This window comes from Scyliorhinus torazame, chromosome 7 (genome assembly GCF_047496885.1).
Source record: "Scyliorhinus torazame isolate Kashiwa2021f chromosome 7, sScyTor2.1, whole genome shotgun sequence".
Lineage (NCBI taxonomy): Eukaryota > Metazoa > Chordata > Chondrichthyes > Carcharhiniformes > Scyliorhinidae > Scyliorhinus > Scyliorhinus torazame.
In genome coordinates this window covers 149,585,464-149,605,214 of record NC_092713.1, presented here as the reverse complement: position 1 = coordinate 149,605,214, position 19,751 = coordinate 149,585,464, and the positions used below count along the sequence as shown (strand labels likewise).

The 19,751-nt window shown below is 49.3% G+C and overlaps 1 protein-coding gene across 1 annotated transcript in view; it reads left to right on the top strand.

Moving 5' to 3' along the window:
• The window catches only part of pappa2 (pappalysin 2), a 726,002-nt gene that overhangs the window by 661,038 nt on the left and 45,213 nt on the right, over positions 1 to 19,751 (top strand). The window contains exon 21 of the mRNA XM_072511622.1: positions 17,133 to 17,231. Coding sequence (XP_072367723.1) covers positions 17,133 to 17,231 — 99 coding nt within the window. The remainder of the gene's footprint in view (positions 1 to 17,132; positions 17,232 to 19,751) is intronic.

Here is a 19,751-nt window from a genome sequence, read left to right as displayed (position 1 = left end):
GTTAAAATTATTTATTTTTTTACATCTTTGATCTTTATTAATGAAACCTGTACATCTGGCTGAGAAATCTATTAGATTTGTGTTGACCAAAAAGTCCTAGTTATGAAGAGACACAGTGAATTGAACATCTGCAGGGCATGTGGAAAACTTAGTACACAGCACAGAATCTTCAAATTGATGAGTGAGTCTGGTTGCTATTAATCCCAATGTCTCGTGGGACATCCTGTCTCACGTGCTCAAGGATCTGTAGGTCGAGAATTGATCAGTTCAGTCATGTGAAGTTCATGGCAGAAACTCACGACCTTGAGTAAATTTATTCCTCCTCCTATCAAGGGACAGTGATGCTGGTGATAGTAGATCATACTCCCATGAATTTATTCACATTTTTAGAATTAGATTATACTCAAATAGTTATATTGTTACCAAATGGATCGCCAGGCATCGACCGTGGCATGGAAAACATTCACGGAACACCCAGCTCAGTCAAACTTGCAAAATCCTCCTTACTAACGTCTGGGGACTTGGGCCAAAAGTGAGAGAGTTGTCTCACAGACTAGTCAGGCACCAGCCAGACAGTCATAGTCAACCATATCAGACAGCCAATGTCCCAGTCACCACCATCACCATCCCTGGAATGTGATGTCCACCGGCAGGACAGAAGCACTGGAGGTCACGGCGCAGTGGTATACAGTCGAGAGGGAATTGCCCTGGGAGTCCTCAACATTGAATCCAGACTCCATTAAGTCCATTGGCATCAGGTCAAACATGGACCAGGAAATTGCTGCTGATTACCACCTACTGCCAATTGCCCCTCATCCCCTGCTCTCAGCTGATGAGGCAATACTCCATGTTGCATGTTGCAATCTGCATGTTGAACATCATTTGGAAGAATCACTGAGGGTGTCAAAGGCACTGAATGCACTCTGGGTGGGGGGCTCTGTCAGGCAGGGTTGTGACAGGTGGAACCAACAAGAAGGAAAGCAATTAGACTATGTCCACCAAAATCTACTTGTCACCGATGCATCTATCCACGATCTTTTATTAGGGATGGCCACCACGTACTTCCTGTGGCGGCATGTATGTGGAGGCCACACGTTAGGTGATTCCTGCTAGATGCTCTGGTTTTTGGACTATTATGCCCGGTCGGCTGGGTAATTTTTGGATGATTTGTTGTGGGATGTCATAAGGAGGTTGGAGAATATTGAAGTCCCAGAAGAAAGGTACTAGAAAGAAGGGGGATTGCGAAGGTCCACCAGTGAGAGCTGTTGTGAGACCTGCAGGAAGAAAGATGGCGAGGGCTGGGTCGTCGGTTGGGGCCGCTCCCCACACAGTGGAAACTCTGACCTAGGTGATGTGGGTGGAGTTTGAGAGCCTGTTTGCCAAGTATTTGGAGGTGCTTTGGAGGGAGCTGACAGCCTTGCTTAAAGCGTTGGTGGTGGAGGAGACAATTGCCCCGGTGAAGGCGGCAGTGATGTAGACGTCAGTCAAGGTGCGGAAACAAGGAGAGACATTGAAGGGGATGGAGGAGGCCCTATCGCTACACAGCCACAGTTCATCTTGATGGGTGAGGATCTGCGGAGGGTAGCGGAGGTTAACAAAGGGCTCAGAGCCAAGGTGGAAGATCTGGAGAACAGGTCAAGGAGGCAAAATCTGAGAATAGTGGGCCTGCCAGAGGGGGTGGAGGGCGCGAGGCCGACCGAGTACTTTGCAAAGATGTTTGCGGAGTTGATGGGAGAGGAGGGAAGAACCCTCCCACGATGAGTTGGACAGGGCACAGTGGTCGCTCAGGCCAAAGCCTAAAGTGAATGAGCTACCAAGGCGGTCATAGTCTGCTTCCACAGATACCATGTGAAGGAGAAGGTCTTGAACTGGGTGAAGCAGAGATGAGAGGTGAAGTGGGAGGACGTTGGTGTACAAATATACCAAGACCTGACGGTGGAGTTGGTGAGAAGGCGGGCGGCCTTTGGACGGGTGAAAGTGGCATTGTACGGCAGCGGAATGAGATACGGAGTGGTCTACCCAGGGAAGCCGAGAGTGACTCATAATTCAAACAACTTTAATTTTGAGATGGTGGAGGTGGCGGATGTGTTCGTTAAGGCTGTAGGACTGGGACTGAGATTAGAGTTGGGATTTGGACTGTTGGTGGGGACGGAATTGTTTTCTTATTGAGGGTTTTCTATTTGGATTGGGGTTTTGTTTCTCTCTGGTTAATTAGGGAGGGGATTTAATTTACATGTGTTTTGGGTTTTTTCCGCATGGGTGCAGTTGACTCTGGCAGGAGTCAACGCACTAGACAACGAAGGTTGGCTAATGAATGGGAGTGCGGTGGGGCCGCGGTCGTTGGAGCCTGGTCGAGCAGGTTTCAATGAGCCTGGGAGATGTGAATTGTGGGGGGACGGGATTGATATTGGGTGAGGTGTTTGCAAAACAAAATGGATGGGGAATTCTGGGAAGGGGAGGGGGGCAATGGTAACAAAAGGATTGGGTGGGCCTGGCCAGATGGGCGGGGCGTGGAGTAATGGTGATGACTGATAGGAGGAACAGGGGGTGTGGGGGTGAGGGACCTCCAGTCAGAACGGTGACGTGGAACGTGGGGGAGGGGGGGGGTGGTAGGCGGTATTTGGAGGGGATGGACCCGTGGAGGCCTTTACACCCGAGGGACCGAGATATATCTGTTTTTCTCCCCGACGCACAAGGTGTTCTCTCAGATTGACGTTTTTGTGGTGGGAAAGGCGTTATTGGCTGGAGTTAAGAGGCGGAGTATTCTGCAATTGTGATTTTGGATTATGCTCCACGTTGAATGGACATGGTATTGGAGAAGGGGGCAGCCCAGAGGCCAGGGTGGAGGATGGATGTGGGGTTGTTGGCTGATCGGAGCTTCTGTGACAAGCTTGGGAAGGTGATTGAGGAGTAAGTGGGGTTTAATTGAACGGAGGTGGTTTCACTGTCAGTGGTCTGGGAGGCTCAGAAGGTGGTGGTGAGTGGGGAGGTGATCTCGTTTAAGGCTAAGGTGGATAGGGAGAAGAGGAAGGAATGGCAACGATTGATAGAAGAGATTTTGGAAGTGGATGGGAGGTATGCGGCAGATCCGGATCCGGGGCTCCTGGCAAAGAAGAAGGATTTGCAGATGTGTTTTGACCTATTATCCAAGGGGAAAGTGGTGTGTCAGTTGAGAAGGGCGAGGGGGGCTGCTTACAAGTATAGGGAGAAGGCAGAGCATATGTTGGCAGGTCAGCTTTGTAAGGAGGCCGCAGGAAGGGAGATATTTCTGTGTGGGAAAAGACGGGGAAGTTGGTGGTGGCTCCGGAACAAATTAATACAGGAGTTTGAGGAGTTTTATAGGGACTTTTCGATGAGTGGGAGATGAGGGAGTTGGAGTGCCCGAGGTTGGTTGAGGAGGAGAGGGTAGGGCTGGAGGAGCCAGTGGGGATGAAGGAGGCAATCAGGAGGATGCAGGCAGGGAAGGTGACAGGGCCGGATGTGTTTCCAGTCGAATTTTGTAAGAGATTTAAGGATAGACTGGTGCTGTTGATGGTGGGAGTGTTTGAGGAAAGGATGGATAGGGGTGTCTTGCTGCAAATGATCGGGCAGGCTTCCATCTCGTTGTTACTTAAGAAGGACAAGGATCCAGTGGAGTTTGGGACGTACACGCCCATATCTCTGCTGAATGTGGACGTCAAGATATTGGCAAAGGTGCTTGGATTAACGTTGGAGGGATGCCTTCCAAAGGTGATAGGGGAGGACCCGAAGAGTTCGTGAAGGGAAGATAGTTGTCTTTGAATGTGAGGAGGCTGTTGAATGTGGTGCTTTTTCTGGCAGACGGAAGGGAGACGGAGATGGTGGTGGCGTGAGATGGGGAGAATGCCTTTGAACGGGTGGAGTGTAGTTATTTGATGACCGTGCTGGAGAAATTTGGGATTGGGCTGAAGTTTGTGGCGTGGGTGCAGCTGTTGTACAAGGAGCCGATGGCGAATGTGCGCACGAATAATATGAATTCAAGGTACTTCGCATTGCACAGGGGTATGAGACAGGGATGCCCCATGTCCTCCCCTTCTGTTTGCATTGGCTATCGAGCCCTTGGCCATTGTGCTGAGGAGCTTCATGTTGTGGAAGGGGATATAGAGGGGGGAGAGTGGTGAAGCATCGGGTATCCTTCTATGTAGATGACAGCACGGTAGCATTGTGGATAGCACAATTGCTTCACAGCTCCAGGGTCCCAGGTTCGATTCCAGCTTGGATCACGGTCTGTGCAGAGTCTGCACATCCTCCCCGTGTGTGCGTGGGTTTCCTCCGGGTGCTCCGGTTTCCTCCCACAGTCCAAAGATGTACAGGTTAGGTGGATTGGCCATGATAAATTGCCCTTAGTGTCCAAAATTGCCCTTAGTGTTGGGTGGGGTTATGGGGATAGGGTGGAGGTGTTGACCTTGGGTAGGGTGATCTTTCCAAGAGCCGGTGCAGACTCGATGGGCCGAATGGCCTCATTCTGCACTGTAAATTCTATGATAATCTATGATAAAGAACTTGTGTATTTCGGAGCCGAGTTCTTCGGTGGGGAGCATAATGTGGTTGCTTCAGGCATTTGGGACGTTTTCAGGGTACAAATTGAATTTAGGGAAAAGTGAGTATTTACAGCCTCCTCTCCAGGAATGGGAGCGGGGGTTGGGGGACTGCCATTTCGTCTGGCAGTGTCTCACTTTAGATATTTGGGGTGCAGGTGGCCCAGAATTGGGCAGGTCTCCGGAAGTTCAATTTTACTCGCTTGGTGGGGAGGGTGAAAGCTGACTTATTGAGGTGGGACAATCTTTCTCTGTCGTTGGCAGGCCAGGTACAGGCAGTAAAGATGAATATTTTGCCGTGATTCTTGTTTCTGTTTCAATGCCTGCCGGTCTTTTTGCCAAGGTCTTTTTTAGGGATGTGGGCAGGCTGATCTCCTCGTTTGTTTGGGTAGGGAAGGTGGCTAGGATTACGAAGGTGATATTGCAGAGGGGACAGCAGGTTGGGGGTGCTAGGCCTCCCAAATTTGATGTATTACTACTGGGTGGCAAATGCAGAGAAGATTCAGCGATGGAATAGGGAGATGGAGGCATTGTGGGTGAGGATGGAGGCGGGCTCTTGCAGGGAGTCGGGGTTGCGGGCGATGGTAACGGCACTATTCCCGATGGCTCCAGGGAAGTATGTCATGAGTCCCGTGGTGAAGATCTGGAGGCAGTTAAGGTTGGGAGCTGCGTCGGGGGTGTTGCCGATTGGGGTGATCATGGGTTGGAGCAGGGAAGGATGAATGCAAGGTTCCGGGGATGGGAAGAGAGGGGGAATCAAGAACATTTGTTTTTTAGAAAACATTTTATTGAAGCATTTATAATTTAAACATTCAAACATTCTAAACAACAGAGCGGTCTGACACACGCAACAACATCACAATAACATACCCAACTTCACCCTAGCCCTATCTCCTGACTGCCCGTATATTAGATTCCCTTTCCTTATTCTACAATGCCATGCCTCCCTTCCCCCCCACAACTCACCCCCCACCCCCTTTCTGCTGATGGTCAGTTTTCCTTAAAGAAGTCGATGAACGGCTGCCACTTCTGAGCGAACCCCTGAATTGAGCCTCTTAAGGCGAACTTAATCTTCTCCAGCCTGAGAAACCCTGCCATGTCACTGACCCACACTCCTGACTTTGGAGGCTCTGAGTCCCTCCATCCCAGCACAATCCGTCTCCGGGCCACCAGAGAGACAAAGGCCAAAACGTCGGCCTCTCTCCCATCCTGGGCCCCCGGATGCTCCGACACCCCACATATTGCCATCTCTGGACCCGGAGTAACCCTCCCTTCCAGGACCTCTGACATGACGTCTCCAAATCCCTGCCAAAATCCCCTCAGCTTCGGACATACCCAAAACATGTGTAAGTGATTCGCCGGGCTTCACCCACACCGCCCACACCTGTCCTCCCCCTCCTCAAAAAACCTACTCCTCCGGGCTATAGTCATTTGAGCCCTGTGGACCACCTTGAACTGGATGAGGCTAAGCTTGGCACACGACGAGGATGAATTGACTCTCCTCAAGGCCTTTTCCCATAGTCTGTCTTTCAATTCCCCTCCCAACTCTTCCTCCCACTTCCTCTTCACCTCCCCGATTGGGACCCCTTCCCACTCCATCAATTCCTTATATATTTCCGAGACCCTCCCCACCCCAACCCCTGTTTTTGACATCACCTTATCCTGCAGTCCTCTTAGAGGGAGACGAGGGAAGCTTGGAACCTGCCTCCGGACAAAATCCGGTACCTGTAGGTACTGAAATCCGTTCCCACCCGGCAACTCAAACTCCTCCTCTAATCTCTCAAGGGTCGGAAACCCTCTTCACTGAAGAGATCACCAAATCTCTCAATCCCTGCCCGCTGCCACCTCCTAAAGCCCCATCCAGACCTCCCGGAACAAAACGGTGGTTGTCACAGATCGGTGACCACACCAACGCCCCCTCCAGTCTTATGTGCTGCCTCCATTGCCCCCACACCCTCAGGGCTGCCACTATCGCTGGGCTTGTGGAGTAATGAGCCGGCGAACACGGCAGAGGTGCCGTTAACAAAGCCTCCAAACTTGTACCCTTACAGGATGCCACCTCCACGCACTCCCACACCGGTACCCCTCCCCCACTACCCACTTCCTAACCATCGATATATCTGCTGCCCAGTAATAATTAATAAAATTCGGAAGGGCCAAGCCCCCCATCCCATGTCCCCATTCCAAAAGGACCTTCCTCACCCTCGGGGCCTTACCAGCCCATATGAAACGCGAGATCACCGCGTTAATCTTCCTGAAAAATGCCTTAGGGATAAAAATTGGAAGACATGGAAACTCAAATAGCAATCTCAGGAGGACTGTCATCTTCACAGTCTGTACCCTCCCACCTGTGGCAGCGGGAGCACGTCCCACCTGCGGAAATCCCCTTTCATTTGCTCAACCGCCCTGCCCAGATTTGACTTATGGAGCTGACCCCAGTCACTTGCCACCTGAATACCCAGGTACCTAAAACTCCTTCCCACCTCTTTATACGGTCACTCCCTCAGTCTCCTCTCCTGCCCCCCTGCCTGGATCGCAAACACCTCACTCTTACCCATGTTTAATTTGTAGCCTGAGAAACAACCAAATTCCTCCAATATCTCTGCAATCCCAGCCATCCCCCCCAATGGGTCTGTTATGTAAAGGAGCAAGTTGTCCGCGGAGTGTGAAACTCTATGCTCCACCCCCCTCTCACTACCCCCGGCCAGATGTTCGATGACCTAAGCGCCATTGCCAAGGGGAGAGTGAACAGCCCTGTCTTGTCTCCCTACACAAACTAAGATATTGTGATCGGACCCAGTTGGTCCTTACATTCGCCACTGGTGCCTGATATAACAGCCGGACCCAGTCAACGAATCCCTGCCCGAACCCAAACCTTCCCAGGACATCCCACAGGTACTTTTACTCTACCCGATCAAAGGCCTTTTATGCATCCATGGCTACCACCACCTCGACCTCACTCCCCTCCGCTGGCATCATTATCACATTTAAGAGCCGTCTAATGTTGGACGTCATGTGACTTCCCTTCACAAACCCCGTCTGGTCCTCCTCTATCACCTCCGGGACACAATCCTCTATGCGCATGGCCAAGATCTTTGCCAGCAATTTCACATCCACTTTTAAAAGGGAGATCGGCCTATATGATCCACAGTTCTCTGGATCCTTATCCCGCTTCAGAATAAGGAAAATCGGAACCTGTCTGCGATAACATTGGGGGAGCACTCCCAGCTCCTTGGACTCATTAAAGGTGTTTACCAGGAGCGGCTCCAGCAGTCCGGAAAACCTTTTGTAGAACTCGAGCGGGTATCCATCAGGTCCCGGAGCCTTACCCAATTGCATCACCCCCAATCCGTCTATAATCTCCCCAAGCCCGATTGGGCCTCCCAAGCCTTCCACCAACTCCTCATCTATCCTTGGGAACTCCAGCCCCCCCCCCCCCCAAGAATCGCTTCATACCTTCCTCCCCGGCTGGGGGTTCCGATTTGTATCGTCTACTATAAAATTCCCGAAACACATCATTCACCCCCGCCGGATCCACCATCACCTTCCCCCCTGTATCCTTTACTTACCCAATTTCTCTCGGCGCCTCCTCCTTCCTCAGCTGATGCGCCAACATCCTGCTGGGTTTTTCCCCATATACATACACCGCCCCCTTTACCCTCCTCAGCTTCCCCTCTGCCTTACCTGTGGACAGGAGCCCAAATTCCATTTGCAGTCTCTGATGCTCCTTCAGAAGCCTCTCATCCCAAGACTTCGCATACCTCCTGACCTCCTGTCCACCTGTAAAAGTTCGCCTACCAACCTGTCCAACTCAGCCCGTTCAGCCTTCTCCTTATGGGCCCGAATCGAAATGAGTTCCACCCTGATAACCACCTTCAGTGCCTCCCACACCACCCCTGCTGAGATCTCACCTGTATCATTGATCCTTAAGTATCCCCGAATGGCCTCCTTCACCCGCTCACACACCTCGTCGTCCGCTAGCAGCCCTACAGCTAACTTCCATTGTGGCCGCTGGGCCTTTCCTTTGCTCACTTGCAGGTCGACCGGTCCAGTCTTGGATCCAGGACCATGTTAAGATCTCCCCCCATAATCAATCGATGTGAATCCAGTTCCGGGATCTTCCCTAGCACCCTCCTAACGAACTTGACATCATCCCATTTTGGGGCATATATATTCACCAATACCATGGCATTCCCTTCAGCTTCCCAGTAACCATGACGAATCTACCTCCCGGTCCGCCTCTATCTTCCCCACCTCAAATGCTCCCCTTTTATTGACTAGGATTGCCTACCTCAAGCTCCACCGAGCCAAAGTACAGTTCCCAACCCACATAGGTCACCCACAGGCGGGCCGGGTACAGCAGTCCAAACTTTATTCCCCTTTCATTTATGGCCGACTTGACTTTGTTAAAACTCGCCGTCCTCTTTGCAAGTTCTGCTCCCAGGTCCTGGTACACCCGGATCTCAGCATCTTCACACGTACATCGCTTTGTCTGCCTGGCCCACATCATAATGCGTTCCTTGTCCAGGAACCGATGCAATCGTTTTAAAGTCCATTCCCGAATTGAACACCTGTCCAACCCATCCCTTCCTCAACCTAACCTGATCTCCCACCTTCAATTGTGTTTCCTGCAACATGGCCATGTCTGCTTTCAGTTGCCTCAAGTGAGCGAACACACGGGTCCTTTTGACCGGCTCATTTAGCCCTCAAACGTTCCATGTGACCAGCCTAGTCGGGGGGCAACCCACCCCCCCCCCCCCCCCCCCCCCCGCTCCCTGCCGGTCTGCCATAACCTCTTCTCGGCCAGTCCTTGGGCCATGTCCTGCACCTCAACTGGCCCGCCGCCAGGCAGCTACCGCCATCAACTCTCCTCCTCCACCAACTTAAAAGTCCTCTCCCTGTCAGCAATGTTACCACCCCCCCCCCCCTCCACAAGCTCCCCCACTCCTTCCCCTACATTGGTCTTCAGATCACCCCACACTTTGCTTCCATGAACTAGCCCTCCCAGCTAGCCTGGCAGCACCCGCCACTGGCGCCTAGCATCTTACCAGAGCCTAGCTGGTTCCCCTCCGCCCGCTCTTACTGCAAACAATCAAAACAATGGCAAGAAGCAAAAACAAACAACCAGTCCCTCCCAAGGTCTGAGCACAGAGGCCCACCCCTCCTCCCTTAACAAAGTACTACCTGTTAACCTACTCCCAAACAGATCCAAACGAAAAATGGAAAAAAAATATCCGGAACCTCCAAAGTCGGTCCGAATATCGCAAGTCAAAAGTTAAAAGTTTTACAAAACATGACTCAGTTACGCACAGTCAAGGTTCAAGGTCTTCCTTCTCTCATCAGTTTATTATCTTTCATAAAGTCCACCGCAAGCTTCGCCGAGCCAAAGTACAGTTCCCAACCCTCATAGGTCACCCACAGGCGGGCCGGGTACAGCAGTCCAAACTTTATTCCCTTTTCATATAGGGCCGACTTGACCTTGTTAAAACTCGCCGTCCTCTTTGCAAGTTCTGCTCCCAGGTCCTGGCACACCCGGATCTCAGCATCCTCCCACATACATCACCTCATCTGCCTGGCCCACATCATAATGCGTTCCTTGTCCAGGAACCGATGCAATCGTACCACCATCGCCCTCCGGGACTCACCCACCTGGGGCTGACTTATAAGCGCCCTGTGGGCCCAGTCCACCTCCAGCGACTTGTCGAACGCACCTTCTCCCAGCAGCTTCTCCAACATCGTCCCCACATACGCACCAGCATCCAAACCTTCTTTTCCCTCTGGAGACCCACGATTCGGATGTTATGCCTCCGAGAACGGTTCTCCAGACCCTCCACTTTCTCCAGCAGCCGTTTCTGCTGGTCTTGCAGCATCCCGATCTCTGCTGCCATCGAGGTGGACTGCTACTCATGGACTACTCCTCATGGACTGCTCCTCATGCTCTCCCGCCTGCTTCTCCAACCTCTGGATCGCCTGTCCCTGGGTCGTCAGTCTCACCTCCACGCAGTCAACCACCGCCCTGATCGAGTCCACCGCCCGGGCCAGGTCCTCCACACACTCCTTACGTTGTCGAGTGAACTTCTCATTTAGGAAGCTCACCAGCTGGTCCGTCGACCACTGAGCTGGCGGGGCCGTACACTGTGCATCTGCCATTGCCACACTCGATACCTGGTTCTTACTCACCACCAACTTCTGCACAAAATTCCCTCTTGAATGCCTTGATTGAACTTGCCTCCACCACACTTCCAGGCAATGCATTCCAGACCCAAACCACTTGCTGAGTGAACAAGCTCTTTCGTACATCACATCACATTTGCTTCTTTTGCGAGTCAATTACATCGGTACCCGCTCATTCTCGATCCTTTTACAAGCAGTAACTGTTTCTTCCTACCTACTCTGTCCAGCCCCTCATGATTTTGAACATCCCTACCAAATCTCCTCTTCGCCTTCTTCTCTCCAAGGAGAACAATTCCAACCTCTCCAATCTATTCTCATAACTGAAGTTTCTCATCCCGAGAACCATTCTAGTAAACCTCTTCTGCACTCTCTTCAATGTGTCCACGTCTTTCCTATGTTGTGGCGTCCACAACTGTACACAATATTCCAGCTGAGATCTAACCAGTATCTTATAAGTTCAGCATATCCTATATGTTTTATGATGAGCAGTTAAGCAACAACAGTGGGTAAATGTGCAGCTCCACGGACCATACATGAGTGCAGTATGGTTCAAGTCTGGTTTGGAGGACATTGTTCTATGAATGTGACTTGCCTCTTTCATAATTTGCAAAAGCAGACCGAACTCTGAGAATAGATTGAAACTCATTGGGTGTGTTGAAAATAATGCCCAGGGAAGAACCCAAATGTGCCAGCCACCTGCTGCGCTAAAGCACTTCATAGTGGATGGATATGTGAGAGTGCACTCTCTCTCGTCAAGTGAAATATGTGGCACATGACTAATTAATGTGACCCATTTGCTTTTCAACCTTTCTCAATCTGTCAGAAGGAAACTACCATTAACACAGATTGGGAGGATTAACTGGACCTTGACAGCATGAGGAAGTAAGATTGAGTCCACACAGATAACCATTAGCAGAGTGCTGGCTTCGAGGAGCTAAACAGCCTGGCAACATGACGGAGTCAAACATCAGTACCGACAACCATTGCCGCAGAATGCTGGTTGGGAGGAGTTAGACAGCTACAAATGCCCAGGAGCTGGATTAAAATTGAGGGATATAAAATAATGAATGGTGTTACTTCAGTTTTGACTCAGTGGACAGTGCTTGTTCTCTCAATAAAGCTGTCATGATTCACCGCTCAAACTTCAATATTATATACATCAGCAGAAGTGGGTGAATGGAATATAAATCTTTTTTTAATGATGACAATGTTACATATATTTTGAGATGTCTCTACAATGGGCTGTTTTCCATTAGTGCAGAGGGGATCTTTCGAGAAGATGGTGACTTTTGAGCACAGCCCTGTTATTCTCTCTATCAAGTGGCTATTCTACTTGGCCTTAGGACAGATGACCTAAAGCTTGGTCAGGAGGACCTTAAAAGAGGAGAGAAAGGCGGAAATGTTTCGGGAGGGATTCCAGAGCTTAGGGCAAAGCCAGCAGTGCTGAAGAGGAGGAAGCGAGGGTTGGACGTGGGGCTCGAGTTGCAGGAATGAAGGGCCCCTGAAGGGTCATCAGGTTGAAGGAGATTACAGAAATAGGATGGGGCAAAGCCATGGAGGGATTTTTAACAGGTGGATGAAAATTCAAAAAAGAATTTGTTAAGGGTCTGGGAGTCAATGGAGGCCACCAAACACATGGGGTGTGTGAACAGAACTTTGTGCTTTATTAAGTATCAGCAACTCCATCTTGCTGATGGAGTCAATATGGGTTTGGACAGTCCTGGATGGATCTGAAGAAAAGCTCACCATCGTTTTGATCGGTGATTCCTGTTTTTTGTTTCTGGAGAAGAAGGGGATTGAAGAATACAGTGAATGAAATTACTCTGATATTTATAACAAGCCTGTCACCATGCCCATTTAAAATTGCTCCATATAACCTATTCATTCGTGGGACATGGGCATTGCTGGCAACGTCAACATTTATTGCCCATCGTATTTGCTCTTGAGACTGCCTTCTTGAACCATTGCAATCCATGTGGTGTGGTACATGAAATGTATCGGTGTTGAAGTAACAAACAGAGAAATTTCATATGAATAGGGCAATAAGCTTGTTAGAAATATCGGTGAAGACAATTTCACCCACAAGTTGGATTGAGATCAACTTAAAAGCCAAGACTAACATTTTTTGTGCCAAGTGTACTTTTCCTCTTCTTAAAATATCTTCCGTTTTCTGGTGATTCAAGTTTTGGAATGCTGATAATTAGATACGTGAATTTGCACCATACCCTGGTTTAAAATTGCGGTCTAACTTGATATTGAAGCTTAGCCTTTATCTAAAAGATTACTAATACCATTGTATAGCCTTTTGCTAAGATAAAACAAGCAGATGGGGCTACCTAGGCCCACTCCCCTGCTCTATACCCGTACCCAACCTAACCTTTTTGGACACTAAGGGGCAATTTAGCATGGCCAATCCATCTAACCTGCACATCTCTGGACTGTGGGAAGAAACTGGAGCAGCCGTAGGAAACCCATGCAGACACGGAGAAAGTGCAAACTCTACACAGTCACCCAAGGCTGGAATTGAACCTAAGTCCCTGGTGCTGTGAGGCAGCAGTGCTAGCCACTGCCACCCTGCCGCCCTATTGCTGAGTAATTGCTGCAACTGCACACTCACTTAATGTTTCTTGTACAAGTGCACCCAAGTCTCTTTGAACATCAAAATGTAAAATGTTCACACCGTTAAAAATATATTCTGCTTTCTATTACAACCAAAGTAAATAACTTCACACTTCCGTACATTCTGCTCCATCTGCCATCTTGTTGCCCACTCATTTAACCTGTCTGTGGGTGTAATTCTCCCAAAGCATTTCTAAGTGTGGTCTCCGGTGGGAAAAGAGAAGAGATTCCCGCCGGGTGCATCATGCAATCCAGACTGCAATCCAGCCACACTTAAGTCAGGAGTGAATCACACTAAAGGACCAAAAGACACTGGAAAGGCTGGATCCTCAGAGGTTGGAGCGCCATTTTTAAAGGGTGCCGCGATCTCAGAATAAACCTACAACACCCCACCCACTTTCTCGGCAGCAAAGATCCCCCCTCCCCCAATCGCTGTCAATAGTCTCCAACCCCCCCTAAAGTGATCAACACCCCACTATGGGGTTGCCAAAGGCCCCTACCCCTCAGGCACATCCCTTGAGGATCACTCTCCCCACCCCCCCCCCCCCCCCCTCCACAGTCTTCCCCTTCAGGTCCCATCCCTTGGTTGCAGGTTGGCAGTGCTAGGGAACAGTGCCAAGGTATTGTCCAGCCATGTCAGATCACCTGGGGATACAAAGGCCTTTGATGTTGTCATCACATCTAACCAGTGAATTGAACAGTGGCTCCGAGAAGGTCCTCATTGAGGAACCCTTGCACTTCATTGTCTGAGTGGTGCCAGCTGCCTCCATGAGGGAAAAGTTCCTCCAGTACAGGCATGCTGTTCAGGCATCAGAAGTTGAAAAAGATCCAACCTAAACAAATGGTCTCAGACTGCACGCACACTCTTTCTAGAAAACATTTCAGAGAAGAACAAAATCCACTCTGAGAAAAAAGCGCTCAAACAGAGCACCTGTTCTTTCTAGGAAGAACTTCAGAGTAGAAAAAAAAGCTTCAGAGTAGAAAAAAAGAATCATTACAAAGAAAATGTGATCAGACAGGATACCTGCTCAAAAGAGGAATAACTTCCGAGTTAATGGACCGTGAAGTGGTATAAAAACAAACAACACTATTTCCTCTTTTGAACTAGCCTTTACCTGTCAATCAAGAGGCTTGTAAAAGTCAATAGGGTATGAAATAGAATGTTAATGACTAATTGCAAAGGGATAAAAGCAGGCATACTTCAATAGTGAAACCACAGAGCCTATTAAAACTTCAAGGGCAATAAATGCTTTGCCAAGAAACAAATTGCAGAATGGCTCTGTCCTGTGAAAGGATTTTAGGGCAGACAGGCTGCAGCTGTGCTTTGCTCTGTTGTGGGGTATTTAACATGAATGAAAGCAGGCTTCCAGGCTTCACAGGCCAAAAGCAACCCCCATCCTGGGGAGACCCCTGAGCTGGCACCCTCCAGCCCAGCCCAACACCCCAACCCCTAGTTCCCTTGAAGGACCTCTCCCCCCCCCCACCCCACCCCCCCCCCCACCCCCAACCAATGGCATCTGGCCAGCGATTGCTGTGCCCTTGTGCCACCTGGAGGTAAGTGGAGAGGGGTACTCACCTCTTTGAACCTCCTTGGAGCCAATGCTGCCTAGTCTCTGCTTTTAGGGACCAGAAGTGATCCGTGCCCAGATGAATTCCTGATGGGGGGGGGGTGCGGGAGAATACCGGGAGGCCGTGGGATTCAGCTTTAATCTCACTAATGAGATTAGGTAATGGTAGGGAGTTGGGGAGAGTTATAGAACAAAGAGATCTAGGAGTACAGGTTCATAGCTCCTTGAAATTGGAATCACAGGTGGACAGGGTGGTGAAGAAGGCATTCGGCATGCTTGGTTTCATTGGTGAGAACATTGAATACAGGAGTTGGGACGTCTTGCTGAAGTTGTACAAGGCCACACTTGGAATACTGGTCACCCTCGTATAGAAAGGATATTATTAAACTAGAAAGAGTGCAGAAAAGATTGACTAGGATGCTACTGGGACTTGATGGTTTGGGTTATTAGGAGAGGCTGGATAGACTGGAACCTTTTTCCCTGGAGCATAGGAGGCTTAGGGATGATCTTATAGAGGTCTATAAAATAATGAGGGGCATAGATGAGGTAGATAGACAACATCTTTTCCCAATGTTAGGGGAGCTTATAACTAGAGGGCATACGTTTAAGATGAGAGGGGGGAGATAGAAAAGGGTCGCGGGACAATTTTTTCACACTGAGGGTGGTGAATGTCTGTGTGAGGGTGGAACAAGCTGCCAGAGGCAGTAGTAGAGGCGGGTACAATTTTGTCTTTTAAAAAGCATTTAGATAGTTATATGGAAAAGCTGGATATGGAGGGATATGGGCCAAATGCGGGCAATTGAAACTAGCTTAGCGGTAAAAACTGGGCGGCATGGACAAGTTGGGCCGAAGGGCCTGTTTTCATGCTGTAAACGTCTATGACTCTATGACTCTATTAGTGGTATTCCCTGTGGAATTCCATCTCTGGAATTCCCAGCTCTGTGAAGGCTACCTCATTAAATGTTTTTAAGGCAAAGGTAGATAGATTTTTGAACAGGAAACGAATAAAAGGTTATGGTGAGCGGGCAGGTAAATGGAGCTGAGTCCACAAATAGATCAGCCATGATCTTATTGAATGGCTGAGCAGGCTCGAGGGGCCAGAAGGCCTACCCCTGCTCCTAGTTCTTATGTTCTTATTTAAATGAATGCAAATTAGCTGTGATCAGTTTGACCATGCCAGCTGGAGTGGACCGGGAGAATCGGAAACTGATATGCGTCTGGCATAAATCCCATTTCGGGGAACTCTCGCAATTCTCTTAACATAGTAGGATTCGTGCTGGGTGCAATGCGGCTGGAGAATCATCCCCATATCTCTGTCTCCTGTCCACAGCTTTCCTTCCCATCAAGCTTGGTATCATCAGCAAACTTTGACACATTACTTTGTCCCTTCATCTAAATCATCAGTATAGTTTGTAAATGGTTGAGGCTCCAGCATTGACTCTTGCAGCACTGCTTATGTCCACTCTCTGCTTTCTATCCATTGACCAATCTTCTATCTATGTACCCCCAACTCCATGAGCATGAATATCTTGCATATTAACCTTTGAAAACCTAGGTATATGACATCTAATGTTTCCCCTTTATCTACCCTACAAGTTACATCCTCAAAAAACTGAATAAATTGGTCAAGCAGTATGTTCTTTTAGTAAAACAATGTTGACTTGTTTTAACCACACTATGCTTATCGAAGTGCATCGTTGAAGCTTCCTCAATGATAGATTTCAGCATTTTCGTAAAAACTAAGAAGGATAGAAGGAATTTCAATTTTCCCAGTTGCCCCATGGGATATGAGTTAATGAACTGTGCATCATTAATCCAGGCCTGTGGATTACTAATCCAGTAACCTAATCTCTACAATACAGTCCCCATCTGATCCTCCCTCTGTATATTTGAGAAATTAAATCAATCTCATGATGCTATCCTTTGGGAAGGAGAAATCTAAAAAAGCCTGTGACATATTTGTTTTTTGAAGAAGGCATGGGTACGCCATTACTCTTTTTCTCATAGATTGTGGACATTTACATAATTGCACAATTGAATTGTCCGCACTTTATATACAGAGGAAAGGAGGCAGTAAATTGGAGTGGAGTCTCAACAGGTTTGAACAGATGCTCACAAATGTCTTGGAGGTGTATCCTGAAAAGTGATTATTGACTGAATATTGGAACCAACCCTTCAAAGACTAAGCTGCATATATTGTCTTATTCCTTTGCAGCCTTTCCAGGCTGATGGCTGGTGCGATACAATCAACAACAGAGCATACTGTCAGTACGATGGAGGAGACTGCTGCCCGTCAACGCTTTCATCCAGAAAGGTGAGATTGAAGAGGTTAAAATGTGGGGCGGGATTCTCCCAGCCCCGCGCCAGGCCGGAGAATCCCCGCAACCGCGCCAGGCCGCCCCGATGCCGGCACGCAATTCTCCGCGGCGCGGGCCGCCGATTCTCCGGCCCCGGTGGGCTGAGCAGCCGCTCTAAAAAGGCAGAGTCCCACTGGCACCGTCGACACCTGGTCGCAGCCAGCGGGAACTCTGCGTGCAGGGTCAGGGGGTGGCCTGTGGGGGGGGGTGGAGATGGAGGTTCCAACCCCGGGGGGGGGGCTTCGATGGGGCCTGGCCCGCGATCGGGGCCCACCAATCGGCGGGTCGGCCACTTGCCCCCCCCGGGCCTATTTTCTTACGCGCCGGCCCCTGAACTCCCGCGCCATGTTGCGTCGGGACCGGCACGTTGAGGGAGGCCACCGCGCATGTGCAGGTTGGCGCCGGTGCCTCTGTGCATGTCCTCGTTGACACCGGCGCCACTGCGCATGCGCGGATCCCGCGGCGCACAGTTCGCGCCGGGATAGGAGGCTGGAGTGCCGTGAACCGCTCCAGCACCGTGCTGGCCCCCTGTAGGGGCCAGAATCGGTATTCCCAGTGGGCCATTCACGCCATCGTGAAACGCAATGGCATTTCCGACGGCGTGGACACTCTGCCGCCGAATGGGAGAATCCCGCCCGTGAAGTTTTGCTGGGTTCAGAATTAAGCGGGGAGTCACATGGACAGAAAATCTAAATTCAAGGCACAATGTTAATGTGGTGGGATTAACCTCTGCTGACTTGTACAGTGCGTGCCTTCAAAAAAAAAATCACTTTGGGTTCAGGCAGCTCTGGCAAGGTCAGTGTTTATTGCCCATCCCTAATTGCCCCTGCGTGCCTTGCTTGGCCATTTCAGAGGAAGTCGAGAGTAAACCACATTGCTGTGGGTCTGGAGTCGCATGTAGGTTAGACCAGGTCAGGATAGCAGATTTCCTTCCCTTAAGGACTTTAGTGAGCCAGATGGGTTTTTACGACAATCATCATCACTTGAATCCAGCTTTCTATTCCAGATTTTCTTTTCTGAATTAATTTAATTTAAATTCCATCAGTTGCTATGGTGGGATTTGAACCCATGTCCCCCGAGCATTCAGCCTGGGTCTCTGGATTACTAATCCAGTGACATTACCACTGTGCCATCATATCCCCGGATTCTGCTTTCCCTAAAGTCACACCAGTCAACTAATTGGATTTTTACAACAATCCAAGTGCTTTGTGATCACTCTTGCTGATATTAGGTATTTTAACCTGAATGCAAATTTTCAAAGTGGCACAGTGGGATTTGAACTCACGTTCTCCAGATTACCAGCCCATTAACATAACCATCATATTATCCCAAAACACACCAGATTTCACTTGTATACCAGCCAGCAATACCACAGCACTTTGCTACTCAGCCGCTGATTTGCCAGGCTGCCTAGCCAGTATTGCAGGTACAGAAATGTTGTCAAATTAAATACTGGGAAGCCATGTCTATGTGGAATTTGTACTTTCCCCCCGTGTCTGTGTGGGTTTCCTCCGGGTGCTCCGGTTTCCTCCCACAGTCCAAAGATGTGTGGGTTAGATGGATTGGTCATGCTAAATTGTCCCTTACTATCCAAAAGGTGAGGTGGGCTTATGGGGATAGGGTGGAGGTGTGGGCTTACGTAGGGTGCTCTTTCCAAGGGCCGGTACAGACTCGATGGACCAAATGGCCTCCTTCTGCGCTGTAGGGATTCTATGATTTCAGTGAGCATCCAAGTCCTCTTCACTCATCACCCATGTTTGCAGACTTACATTTGCTCCCAGTTCAACCTTAATTTTAAACTCCTCACCCTCAGTTACAGATCCCTCCCATGGCCTCACCCATCCCTATTTCTGTAATTTCTTCCAGCCCCACAACCCTTTCTGCTCCCCTCCAATCCAGGCTTTTTTGTGCAGCCTTGATTTCCATTCCTCCAATATTGACGGCTGTGCCTTCAACTCTCCAGATTCGGTGCTCTGGAATTCCCTCCCTAACAATCTGCAACTTCCTCTTCTTTAAAACCTACCTCTTCAACCAAGTCTTTGTTCATCTGCCCTCATACCTCCTTCTGTGGCTCAGTCTAAAATGTTATTCGATTGCACTCCTGTGATTTTACTGTGGTAATGTTGCTATCACAAGTCGTTACTATATCTAGGTTGAAATCCTTATCTCTCCATGTTGAATGAAATGCTCCCAGCCAGTCCAGTACAGGAGTGCTACAATTGGTTCAGTACTATCAGTAATATTAGGCTCAGGGCAAGGTCCCTGTTCCCAATTTTGATCCAATGAACCTTGCTTGATGTCGCGTGAGTTCAAGATTGAGTTTCAGCTCTGATTCATGGGATATCACAGAATGAATACAGCTACAGCTTGTGTAGAAGTGAATAATGCCATACCTTGTCCAAGGAGTTGAACATGTCCAAAGCAATTTCAGATGGTTCACTGAAGAGGTATGTAAGAACAAAACCCTGAATTTATTC